Source organism: Mastomys coucha, unplaced genomic scaffold, assembly GCF_008632895.1.
Source record: "Mastomys coucha isolate ucsf_1 unplaced genomic scaffold, UCSF_Mcou_1 pScaffold13, whole genome shotgun sequence".
NCBI classification, from domain to species: Eukaryota; Metazoa; Chordata; class Mammalia; order Rodentia; family Muridae; genus Mastomys; species Mastomys coucha.
Window position 1 is genome coordinate 73,606,543 of NW_022196895.1, and position 12,246 is coordinate 73,618,788.

The 12,246-nt window shown below is 44.7% G+C and overlaps 1 protein-coding gene across 1 annotated transcript; it reads left to right on the forward strand.

Annotated features, from left to right (window-relative positions):
* Positions 1-9,578, forward strand: Atp5f1a (ATP synthase F1 subunit alpha). The gene is made up of 12 exons (XM_031366096.1): positions 1-321; positions 1,939-2,017; positions 4,064-4,233; positions 5,074-5,247; positions 5,345-5,511; positions 5,686-5,834; positions 6,578-6,729; positions 6,829-7,053; positions 7,688-7,795; positions 7,950-8,094; positions 8,541-8,691; positions 9,004-9,578. Exons 1-12 carry the CDS (start codon positions 262-264, stop codon positions 9,083-9,085), a joined length of 1,662 nt encoding a protein of 553 aa, XP_031221956.1. The 5' UTR covers positions 1-261; the 3' UTR covers positions 9,086-9,578.
* Positions 9,579-12,246: the final 2,668 nt, after the last annotated feature.

The following is a 12,246-nucleotide window of genomic DNA, read 5'->3' on the forward strand; positions in this document are numbered from 1 at the left end:
ACTACAAGTCGGTCCCGGTCGATTCAAAAAGACCAAAAATTAAAATGATGAACGCCAGGGAGGAGGCTGGAGATAATTGATTCGTTCATCTTTAGTTCTAAACTTAAAAAAAAAAAAGAAAAAAGAATTGCGTCCGGAGACGAGAGGCGGTACTTCCGGGTCAGGTGGGCTGGCTGCCTTGACCTTCCTTCGCGCTCGGCCATTTTGTGCCAGTCGTCCGGAGGCTGCGGCTGCAGAAGATCTCTCCAAGAAGCTGCAAGGATGCTGTCTGTGCGCATCGCCGCGGCCGTGGCCCGTGCCCTCCCTCGACGGGCGGGACTGGTGAGCACCGGGGCCTGGGCAGGCTGGCGTGGGAGCGGCTCGGGTCTCTGCGGAGCGGTGCAGTGCGGGGCTGGGGCGGACGGCGCCATCTTGCACCGTGGCTGCCCGGCAGCGCGGACGGCGGAGGGGCTCTTAGGCAGGCCTTCGGTGCGCGGTGGGGCGGGGATCCGTGACCTCGGCGTTGCGGAGCAAAGGGGCTTTAGGAGGGTTCCGGTCTTGGAGTGAGGGCGGCCCTAGAGGTGAAGGTCAGGGTTTGCGCTGCTGCTTGTCTGGCCTGCCCAGAGAGGCTTGCTCCTGGGGTCTTGCTCAGCTGAAGGTCAAAGGAGCTGTCAGCAGCCCTGTGCAGGAGGAGGAGGAAGAGGAGGAGGAGGAGGAGAGCTTGACATTGTAGGAAGGTCAGCAGGCCCTAGCATTTCACCCCCGCTCGGAGGTCAATTCAAGGGAAAGGAGTAAATGAAAGTGACTCTTCAATTGTTGGATGGTTTATCCACTTGGTGCTGAATACGGGAAAGATCGAGAAAACGTCGCGAGGTGCAGAAGCAATTCGTGTGGTTTTACACTGTCAACAGCGATGGGGTTTTTGTAAATGGACTAGATTAGGCACAAAACCTGGTGGCTGACACTTTAAAAGATTTTTGTCCTTGAGTTGTCCACCTCAGTGCCCCTTACTAATGATCTCCCAGGACCTTGAGACTAACTCTTAAAAGAATGGATGGCCTTTAAGCTCTATATAAATACATTTACCTTTTCATTATAAAGGCGATCTGAATCTAAAAGGAGAAATATGCTGCTATCCTGCTTCCCTAACAAAGTACTGGTTGGTAACATCTTAGTTTTCTGCTAGAAAAAAAAAAAGAAAAAGGCATATTAAGAAAAGATTTGTATTGGTCCTCTTAAAAACCAGCCAATTCAGAGTTCAAAGTGGCCAATCACAGCACTGCAAGGAGAAAAATTACAGGGGTTCTGGTTCCACTTTGCTGCTAGATTTTTTTTTTAAGACAATGAAAATTTTATCTCATTTTCTTTTCTTTTCTTTTTCTTTTTTTTTTTGAAACAGGATTTTTCTGTACAGCCCTGGCTGTCCTGGAATTTATCTCATTTTCTAACCTAGCCACAGCAGTAATTTGGTCACTCAATGTTTATTTGCCTTTTTAAGAAAAATTGGAACTACACTGAGGTTCACCTCATTAGGTAGTTGAGATTTTCTACAACTCAGTTGAAAAATAGCATCAAAGTACTATTATCAAAATATCTTTAAGGGGACGATTTTAACCATTGTATTTTAAAATAAGCTTTCTCTGGTCTGTACCAGCAGTTGCAATAATTGATGCAAAAATAGATAATTTCCTGTGTAATTAAGTCATCAACTTTTTAGCAAAATGTGCAGTCTGATCATCATAGAGTCTGTACTTAAGCTTGTCTGTTTATGGAGGTTTCGAGACTTGTTTTGTTGATTTTGAGACAGGGTCTTTCTGTGCGGTTCTGGCTGGCCTGGAACTTGCTGTGTAAATCAGCATGCCTTGAAATTCCAGGTGATCCTCCTGCAGTGTGCGTGGGCTTAGGTGTGAGGAATGCTCTCTAAAGAATCAGACTGGCTAAAGAGTGTCTTTGTGCTAGGTCTCCAAAAATGCTTTGGGGTCATCTTTTGTTGGTGCAAGAAGTCTCCATGCCTCTAACTCTCAACTTCAGAAGACTGGTAAGTCAGTTTTTAAGGGGGGAGGTTCCCCCCTTAAATGTTTCTCTTTTTTAAAAATGTTGCTACAGAGACTTAAGTTGTTAAAGTGCTTTGTCTTGATAGATTCTCTTTGTCTAATGAAACTATTCTTCTTATTTCTGTTTTGCAGTATGGTTTCTTTTGATTTCTTTTGAATGAAAACAAATGCACTAGGCACCCTCTCTCAACTGTGATTTTATTTTTCTTTTTAAGCCTCGTGTAAAAAGTATAAGAAAATGAACAATTTTTTTACTGGTAGGCTTTTTCTTTGAAGATACTTATTTATTATATGTAAGTACACTGTAGCTGTCCTCAGACATTCAGTCTCATTATGAGATGGTTGTGAGCCACCATGTGGTTGCTGGGATTTGAACTCAGGACCTTCAGAAAAGCAGTCAGTGCTCTTAACTGCTGAGCTACCTGGCCAGCCCACTGGTAGGCTTTTTCAGACAGTAGCGCCTGCTCTCCCTGGAGGTGCAGTGGGAGTGAGGCCCCACAAGCATCCCTGGAGGTGCAGGGGGAGTGAGGCCCTACATGCATCCCTGGAGGTGCAGGGGGAGTGAGACCCACACGCATCCCTGGAAGTGCAGGGGGAGTGAGGCCCCACACTCATCCCTGGAGGTGCAGTGGAGTGAGGCCCACACGCATCCCTAGGCCCACACGCATCCCTAGGCCCACACGCATCCCTGGAGGTGCAGTGGGGAGTGAGGCCCACACGCATGAAGCAGTTTCTTTGGAGACGCGCTGGAGACTTTTCTCTTTTCCTTCTAGAGGCGCTAGGGATGGAACCCAGGGCTTTGGAGGCAAATACTACTGAGCAATGTGCCTGGCTCTGTGCTAGGGAATTTAAAATAACAGTTAAGTGTATTTATATAGTAATATTAGCACTGGTACTTAGGTTCTTTAAAGGGGACATTTTATTACTTTTTGTTGTGTTTATTTTTGCATTTGTTTATTGAACACTTGTGCGAGCCGGAGCTGTGGCATACATGTGGAGGTCAGAGGTCAGCCTTCAGGAGCCAGTTCTCTCCCACCTGTGGGTCTTGGGCTGGGACTCTGTTTACCAGGCCTGCAGATGATCCAGAGCCATCTCACTAGCTGCTGGTTGTATACATCTTATTAAGGGGAGGGGGCAGGCTGGCTGCATGCCTCAAGGCATTTGTTGAGATCAGAGGAGAGCATTGGGGGAGCTGTTCTTCTACCATGTGGGTTGTAGGTATGAAGATTCGGCTGTTAGGTGTGTCAGCTGACACTTTTCCAGATGAGCTTGCTATTTTGCTGCTCCCGTTGCCTTTTTAAAGATGTGCTTTATTTTAAAGTGTTTATAAAGTTTAGCCAAAAATTAAGATTTTAACATATGTATAGAGATTCTTTAGAAATTAAGTGGAAAGGAAGGTAAAATGTTGGGGCTGGTGAAATGGCTCAGTGGTTAAGAGCACTGACTGTTCTTCCAGAGGTCCTGAATTAAATCCCAGCAACCACAGGGTGGCTCACAACCATCTGTAATAAGATCTGACGCCCTCTTCTGGTATGTCTGAAGACAGTTACAGTGTACTTACATATAATAAATAAATAAATCTTTAAAAAAAAAAAGGTAAAATGTTAGGGCAGGGTAATATTTAATTTTATCAGTTAACATTATTGTCTGCCTAGTGAAGCTTTTCCTCTTAATCACTTCGTTTTCAATAATTTTGACAGTGATCAATATACAACTATAAAAATGTATTTATTTTTACTTATGTATATGAGTATTCTGCCTGGGTATATGCATGTGCTGCTTGTCTGGTGTCCAGAGTGGGTTTCAGATTCTCTGGAATTGGAGTTAAACAGTTGTGAGTTGTCACGTGGGTGATGGGGACTGGACCCGGATCCTCTGCAGCAGCAAACACTTTTAATGGCCGAACCATCTCTCCAGCCCCAAGATTCCTAACTTCTAAATTAGTTTATTTTATGTTTTAGGATGATTTTGATTATTGTCATGACACTAATTGTTGGGGATCAGATTGTTAAATTGAGTTGTCCTCTCAGGCACTGCCGAGATGTCCTCCATTCTTGAGGAGCGGATTCTTGGAGCAGATACATCTGTTGACCTTGAAGAGACTGGGCGTGTCTTGAGCATTGGTGATGGCATTGCCCGAGTACACGGGCTGAGGAATGTTCAGGCAGAAGAAATGGTGGAATTCTCTTCAGGCTTAAAGGTGACTTATAAATGGGAGTGTTGTCATTTTAGATCTGTAGCTTTGCTTTCTAGTTTAGTAATTCAGAGCTTGTCAAGAATTAAAAATGGGGCTGGAGAGATGGCTCAGTCCTTAAAGGCTAGGCTTACAACCAAAAATATAAGAGTTCAGTTCCCAGCACCCACGGCTGTCTCTCCAGCCAAAAAACAAACAACCAAACCAAACCAAACCAAAACAAAACAAAAGAGAATTAAAAACATTTAAGTCTCAATTTGCCTCATTTCTCCCCTATTGTAGGTTGTAAAGAGAATAAGCTAGAGTTTGGCTAAGCCAAGTCCACAGTCTCCCTGATAAATAAGTTGTAGTCTGTGGCACTGAAGTTGAAAGTTTAGGAAGCATTTGCATCGATCTCAGTGAGTTCCTATCAGTTCCTTTGTAGCCGTGCAGACTCTTCCAAAGTAAGAAGAATCTGCCTAATCCTGTTGAGACTTGATACTCTAGGGAGGGGGTGGGAATAGGAGGGCACTTGGGAATAGGAGGGCACTTTCTCAGAGGCAAGTGGGGGGGATGGCGTGAAGAACTCTTGGAGGAGGGACCAGGAAGGCGGACAACATTTGGAATGTAAATAAAACAACTTAAAGAACCATCACTGACGGGTGAGGTAGTGTGTAGCTGAGGAGTTCTGCCAATGCCAACCTTCAGGAGGGTCTCCTACCTGTGGTCATCTCCGGGCAAGCACCCACTCTGAGCTAGTTCATGAAATTTGAACCAGAGAAGCAAAGCGGGTGGAAAGGGAACAGTGTCGGCTGCTGTGTGGGAGAAGAGCCCTTCCGGCCTCACTGTCCTTTATCCTCTGTGCAGGGTATGTCCCTGAACTTGGAACCTGACAATGTTGGAGTTGTCGTGTTTGGGAATGACAAACTAATCAAAGAAGGAGATATTGTGAAGAGAACAGGAGCCATCGTGGATGTTCCAGTTGGAGAGGAACTGTTGGGCCGTGTAGTTGATGCGCTCGGTAATGCTATTGATGGAAAGGTGGGTTTATGTGTATTGGATGCTCACGTGACAGACATCACAGCTAATCACTTTGAGGGTTCCTTTTATTTAATTTTAATGCTTAATATTTTTATAGGGTCCAATTGGTTCCAAGACCCGTAGACGAGTGGGCCTGAAGGCCCCTGGAATTATCCCCCGAATCTCTGTGCGGGAACCGATGCAGACCGGCATCAAGGCTGTGGATAGCCTGGTACCCATTGGCCGTGGTCAGCGGGAGCTGATCATTGGTGATAGACAGACCGGGTAATGTCTTAAAGCCTGTTAAAAGTTCGAACTAATGTGGATTGTTAGTAAATATATATTTTGGGATGTGAATGCAGTGGTTGTAATGGGGCAGTAGCAGGCGAAAATTAACAGTGGTGTAGCACAGTCGTGCCTGGAAATCCTGCATTGAGTGACATTTTGCCTCTCATAAAGGAAAACATCGATTGCCATTGACACAATCATCAACCAGAAACGATTCAATGATGGGACTGATGAAAAGAAGAAGCTGTACTGCATCTATGTCGCTATTGGTCAGAAGCGGTCCACTGTGGCTCAGCTGGTGAAGAGACTGACGGATGCAGGTACGGGAGAGCGCTGCTCCCTGGGCTTCTGTAGGTAATCTTGGAACAGCCTCTGAGCAACCAAGGCCCCTGGATTTCCTTTTTTTGTTTGTTTGTTTTTTTTTGTTTTTTTTTTGGTTGTTGTTGTTTTTTGGCTTTTGGTTTTTCGAGACAGGGTTTCTCTGTGTAGCCCTGGCTGTCTTGGAACTCACTCTGTAGACCAGGCTAGCCTCAAACTCAGAAATCTGCCTGCCTCTGCCTCCCAAGTGCTGGGATTAAAGGCGTGCGCCACCACCGCCTGGCCTGGATTTGTTTTTTTAAGATGAGGTCTCATGCAGCTCTGGCTGACCTTAAACAATCTTTTGCTTCTACTTCCTGGTTAGTAGGGACTAGAAGTTTATGTGACCGTGCCTGGTTGAGTATTTCACAGGGTGTGAGAATGTAGGGCATCTCATCTGTCCCTGGTTGGCATTGAATTTGTTATATAGTCAAGGATGACCTGCAACTTTGGCTCCTCTGTCTCCACCTCCTAGAATTATAAGGATACTCCATTATTCTTAGTTTATTTGGTGCTGGGACAAGCCTAGGACATTGACCTTGTTAGGGTGTGTCCTTCCACTTCTCTGTGAGTTCCAGGGATCTAGCTGTTTTCAGGCTTCTGTAGCAAGCTCCATTGCCCCTGAGGACCCCTCTCTCAACTCCTGAATAGAGGGCAGTGGACAATTTTGTGTGGTAGCTCTGTGAATGTAAACTTTTTTCTCCAGATGCCATGAAGTACAGTATCGTGGTGTCGGCCACTGCGTCTGATGCGGCCCCACTTCAGTACTTGGCTCCTTACTCCGGCTGCTCCATGGGGGAGTATTTCAGAGACAATGGCAAGCACGCCTTGATCATCTATGACGACTTATCCAAACAGGTCAAAGGATGCTTCTATAAGCTGTTTATTTGCATCTTAGTGGAGATTAGCAGATGCAGCTTGTTTAACAGTTGAATTTCACCACATTCTGTACCACAGGCTGTGGCTTACCGCCAGATGTCTCTGTTGCTCCGCCGACCCCCTGGTCGTGAGGCCTATCCCGGTGATGTGTTCTACCTGCACTCCCGCCTGCTGGAGAGAGCAGCCAAGATGAACGATTCCTTTGGTGGTGGCTCTTTGACTGCCTTACCAGTCATTGAAACACAGGCTGGTGATGTGTCCGCTTACATTCCAACCAATGTTATTTCCATCACTGACGGACAGGTATTAGATTGACTAATATTAGTGTAAAAATGAGTGATTATTCTAAGGCACTAGTTGAGACTAATAAGCATGAACTTATTTGTAAATTGCCTTTACTTTTTTGTGGAATACTGTAGAGTAGGATCTAGAGATGCCTCAGTGGCCCTAAGAGCACTTGGTGCTCTCATAGAGGACCTGGCTTTGGATCCCAGCCAGGTCATAACCATCTGTAAGTCCAGTTCCGGGGTGATTGGCTGTCTTACTATCGGTGTAGCTGAGAGTAGCTTTGACCTTCCAGCCTCCTGCTTCAGCCTCCTAAGAGCTAAGAGTAAAAGCATGCTTCCTCCCCACCTGGCTAGGCATATTTTGGTTCATTTATACTCATTATTTTTCTAGCCCTAGATAACTTTGAGAAATTATATTACTACCTTGTTGTAGATTGTTGAGATTAGGGCTTGGTGTAGTCTAGACTGGCCAGCAATTGCATGTAGCTGAAGCTAGCTTTCATCCCCCTGCCTCTGAGTGTTGGGGTTCATGTATTTCTGAAAGGTCACTTAACAGTCTAACTCAAGTTTTAGGTTTCAGGTTTTGGCACAGTGACTTAAATTTGGGGGAAAAGAGTACGCTTGCTAATGTCCGTATACTTGGATTGTAGATCTTCTTGGAAACAGAATTGTTCTATAAAGGCATCCGCCCTGCCATTAATGTGGGTTTGTCTGTGTCCCGTGTCGGATCTGCTGCCCAAACCAGAGCCATGAAGCAGGTAATTTTTCTTCTCTTTGACACGGGCATTTGTCACTAGCTTAAATATTTCTTTTGTTTTGTTTTTTGAGAGCTTAAAATCTTAAATGCATGTGACCTGAGTTTTATACTGCTGTGTGACTTCGAGTCATGGTGACACTGACTCTTGTGCTCAGGTGGCAGGTACCATGAAGCTGGAGTTGGCTCAGTACCGGGAGGTCGCTGCTTTTGCCCAGTTTGGCTCTGATCTGGATGCTGCCACTCAACAGCTCTTGAGCCGTGGTGTCCGTCTGACTGAGTTGCTAAAGCAAGGACAGTACTGTGAGTTCTTTTTTTATTCAGGTTCCTGCTGTAATTTAGGGTCTGGGTTGTACCACTAATGTAGTCCTTACCACCATTTGAATGTAATGTTGAAATTAGTAACAGAAAACCAAATCTATTTAATTCATCTTTATGTTGTATGAATGGAATTTAGCAGATTTAGAAGGGTATTAGCATGTTTTTTATCTTAGCTAAAAAATACTATTTTTAATTGGTGGCAAATTATACCACAAATACTGTATAACACCATCAGGTTATAAGCAGTGCTTATAGGCTATACCAAAGGTTGCACTTCCCATTTTTGCAGGGGAGAATGGGAAAGAGTGGTAAGTGGAATTATGGGCTCAGAATGTCAAAAGGGGTGGTCCATAGTATTTGAAGGAAAAATTCTGTGACTTTGGTAAAATGGCATTTAAGCAATTCATTTAATTTATTTTTTTTTCCAGCTCCCATGGCTATTGAAGAACAGGTGGCTGTTATCTATGCCGGTGTGCGGGGTTATCTTGATAAACTGGAGCCCAGTAAGATCACGAAGTTTGAGAGTGCTTTCCTGTCTCATGTTATCAGCCAGCACCAGACCCTCTTGGGCAATATCAGGTATAAATGGAGTTGGTGGCCTTTATTGTGACTAGTGCAGTTTTAGCATAGGCTTGCTTTCCCTCGAGGTGGGGGTTGGCTTGGAATCTGGTCTTGCTGCATACTAGCCCTGCCTGGTCTTGGCATTCACTATGTAGCCTGGAGTGTTCTCAGTATTTGATAGTCCTGTTTCAGCCTCGAAAGTGCTAGGATCACAGGTGTGAGCTACCTAGCATGTTTAGGAAAGTTTAACAGTTCCCTGTAGCCTTGTCGTTGAATCTTTACTCAGATCATTAACTAGTCATTGACTCTTCTGTTTTCATTTCCAAACAGGTCTGATGGGAAAATCTCAGAACAGTCAGATGCAAAGCTGAAAGAGATTGTAACAAACTTCTTGGCTGGGTTTGAACCATAAAGCCCTGTCACTGTCACCAGACACTGCTTTGGTTTTGTCATTTATTCTGGTAAAATCAGCTCCATTTGTAAAGGGTTACTCTTGTATTCCTGATGTACAGAAATCACATGAATAAAAGTTCCACATTGTGTGCTAGTTTGAATGGGGCAGGCTCAGGTGTACACTGGGACTTTGTGTGGCAATCAGAGGACAGCCAGCCTGTGTAAGTCAGTGCCCTCCTTCCATTGGGAATTTAATGCCGGTTTTTATTTAAAGCACGACTTCATGTTGAGTTCTGTAAGTTAGTTTTGTAAGGCAGAGCTTACTGTGTAACATCAGCCATAGTTATCCCTAGGCTGTTCATGTAGCAGTCTGTGTGCTACAGCTGGCAAAATACTCTCTTACCCTGTTCTACTGACTGGTACAGTGAGCTTGGATAGATAATTCAAGGCTGTCCACTGTGAGATTCTAAAGTACTTTGTGATTGATTAAAAAGAGAACTCTGCTCTGGAAATCTGTCTTGGTTGATGACTACCTGGCATCCAGGAAGCTCTAGGCTCAATTCCCAGAATCGCATAAGCCTGCTTGGTAAATTATGGGTGTATACCACTGTGTCCCCCAGCCCACTTGAGGCAACTCCATTTGTAGCAGTTGGCATGCTGAGGCTATATATGTACTGCCCCCCCCCTTTTTATAGATTTATTTTATGTATATATGAGTACACTGTAGCTGTAGATGGTTGTGAGCCTTCATGTGGTTGTTGGGAATTGAATTTAGGACGTCTGCTCTGGTCGGCCCCGCAGGGCTGACTCCAAATAACTTTGTGTTTGGTGTCCCAAGTTCCGATCTCAAAGGGCTTAGATGGCTCTGCTCTGCCCTTCAGTTTTACTTTCCAACATGTCACTTTCTTGGTCTGCTTCTTCCTGTGTGCAGCAGTTTCTGGAAGATGTCTCAGGGTCCTGTTGTCTCCCAACATCTATGAGTCCATTGCATTGTAGCTTCAGCTTCACTGAGGGGCTCCTCAAAGGGATACTTAACCTGTCACACATGGGCCTCAACAGCTCTCTGAATCACAACCCCTCAGTCTATCTCCCAAGCTAGAACTGTGTTGATGACATTGCCAAGTTTAGCTGCTAGCTTAAGATGGACCCGTGGACCATTTACAGAAACTGTTGTGTGCACTTGCATTCTGGAAAGCAAGAACTTCTTAGGTTGTTTTATAAGGTGGTGTGGTCTTGCTTTGAAGGCACCTTTTTCATCTTTCCAGGGCAGATCAGGAGATGACAATGTAATGCACTAATCCAAACAGTTTCAGCCTCTAACATCTCTTCTGTTCCAGACTGTAAGTTTCAGGTTTTTTGTTCTACTTAATGTTTGTCATTGTAGATTTAAAAGCAATCATTAACAACTGTGTTATGGACTCAATGTGACGCTGTCTTGAATTTCTACAATTAAATTAGTACCCTACTTTAGTTTAGCCTCAGGCCCCCTCTTAAGGCAAGGGCAGAATGCAGCCAGATTCTTACTAAAGCCTTCAGCCCCATGGCTAAGTCTTTGCCTCTGGAGTTTCGTGACGGTTTGCATTACCCTCAGGCTCTGAGTAGAGTGGCCCAACCACTTTTCTAGTCTAGACAAAACAGATTTCTCAAACCCAATTTTGTATTATTTTCTGTTGCTGTAATGAAATACCATGGCCAGAAGCAATTTAAGGATTGAAACAAGTTCTGGAGACAGACTCTAATGGTGGGGAAGACCTGGCAGCAGGAATAGGAGGCAGGATGAACAGGAAGCAGAGAAAGACTTAAATCCTTGGAGCCTGACCTAGTGATGCATCTCATCTAGGGAGGCTCCACCTCCTCATATTTTTGGTTGTGAGCCTAGCCTTTAACGGCTGAGCCATCTCTCCAGCCCGAGGCTCCACCTCCTAAATGTTCTATCATATCCCCAAACACTGCCACCAACTCCAAGTGTTGCATAAACCCGTGGGAGACGTTATTCATTCAAATCAACACAGGGACACAGACAATAGCTGCCAGCTGTGGTCCCCATGAATATCAGACTGACAGTGGAAAGAGGAAGGTATTACACTGGGAATGCAAGAACAGAATTTGATAACCAGTTGTCTGGCCTGGATAGAAGGGCCAGTGAGATGGCTCAGTAGATTAGGTGCTAGCTGTGCAAGCCTACAGACTTGATAGAGACATGGTAAAAGTGAAGGAGAAGATCAACTCTACAAAGTTGTCCTCTGACCTCCATGTGCAAGTTACACACAACAACCCTCCACACACATACTACATATGCACACATATGTTTAGGGGCCATTAAGGTGACTAAATACGTGGACATTTGGCTTGCCATGCAAAGGCTGGTGGCATGAGCTTGATCCTTAGAACCTATGTAAGGGTGGGAGAAGAGAAATGACTTTGCAAAGTTGCCTTCTGACTGCCACACATTCTGTGGCACCCATTGCATAGACATGCACACACACACACGGATAAAAATTAAAATGTTGGTAGAAATAGGGTAGAGCATTGTGGAATGCTCTCTTCTAGACACGACAGCCATGGCAGTCTTGAACTCAAGCAGCTGGATTACCACAAGGTAAAGTATGGCAATAAAAATGTTTGTTTGAGACAAGGTCTCTCTACATAGCCCAGACTGTCCTGGAACTCATTATGCAGTCCAGGCTGGACTTGAACTCACAAAGATATTGCCTTTGCCTCCCAAGTATTGGGATTAAAGGCATGTGCCACTATATGACCCAATACAGGATTTTTAAATGAAAGTCAAGGGGCCTAGAGAGATGGTTCATTTGTATAATGCTCTTGTAGAGGACAAGAGTTCAGTTCCAGCCATGTCCATAGAGGCCAGAAGAGGGCAGCATGGAGGGCAACCAGGATAATTCCTCATGAAAAATTCCCAAGTGCGTTGCTCTGTTGAGCAGGTCCAAGGGAACTGCCTAGAGGTGTTGATGCGTTCAGAGATGACCATAAATGGCTGGGAGAAGCTTTGAGCACAGACCTTCAGTAGGTTAAATGAATCTCAGAAAAATAGCTACCCACTAACTAGCCAATAAGCATGGGAGCAATCAAAAAAGTAAATTTTCCAGCTGCAATTGAACCTGGAGCACACAGTAGTAGCCTGCAGTCTGCTGAGACAGACTGCAAACCACAGTTTTTTTT

Coding starts and splice junctions, on each gene's coding strand:
- Atp5f1a (XM_031366096.1), top strand. CDS start 262: ATGCTGTCTGTGCGCATCGCCGCGGCCGTGGCCCGTGCCCTCCCTCGA. Junction 2,018..4,063: donor CTCTCAACTTCAGAAGACTG/GTAAGTCAGTTT, acceptor TTGTCCTCTCAG/GCACTGCCGAGATGTCCTCC. Junction 8,095..8,540: donor GCTAAAGCAAGGACAGTACT/GTGAGTTCTTTT, acceptor TTTTTTTTCCAG/CTCCCATGGCTATTGAAGAA.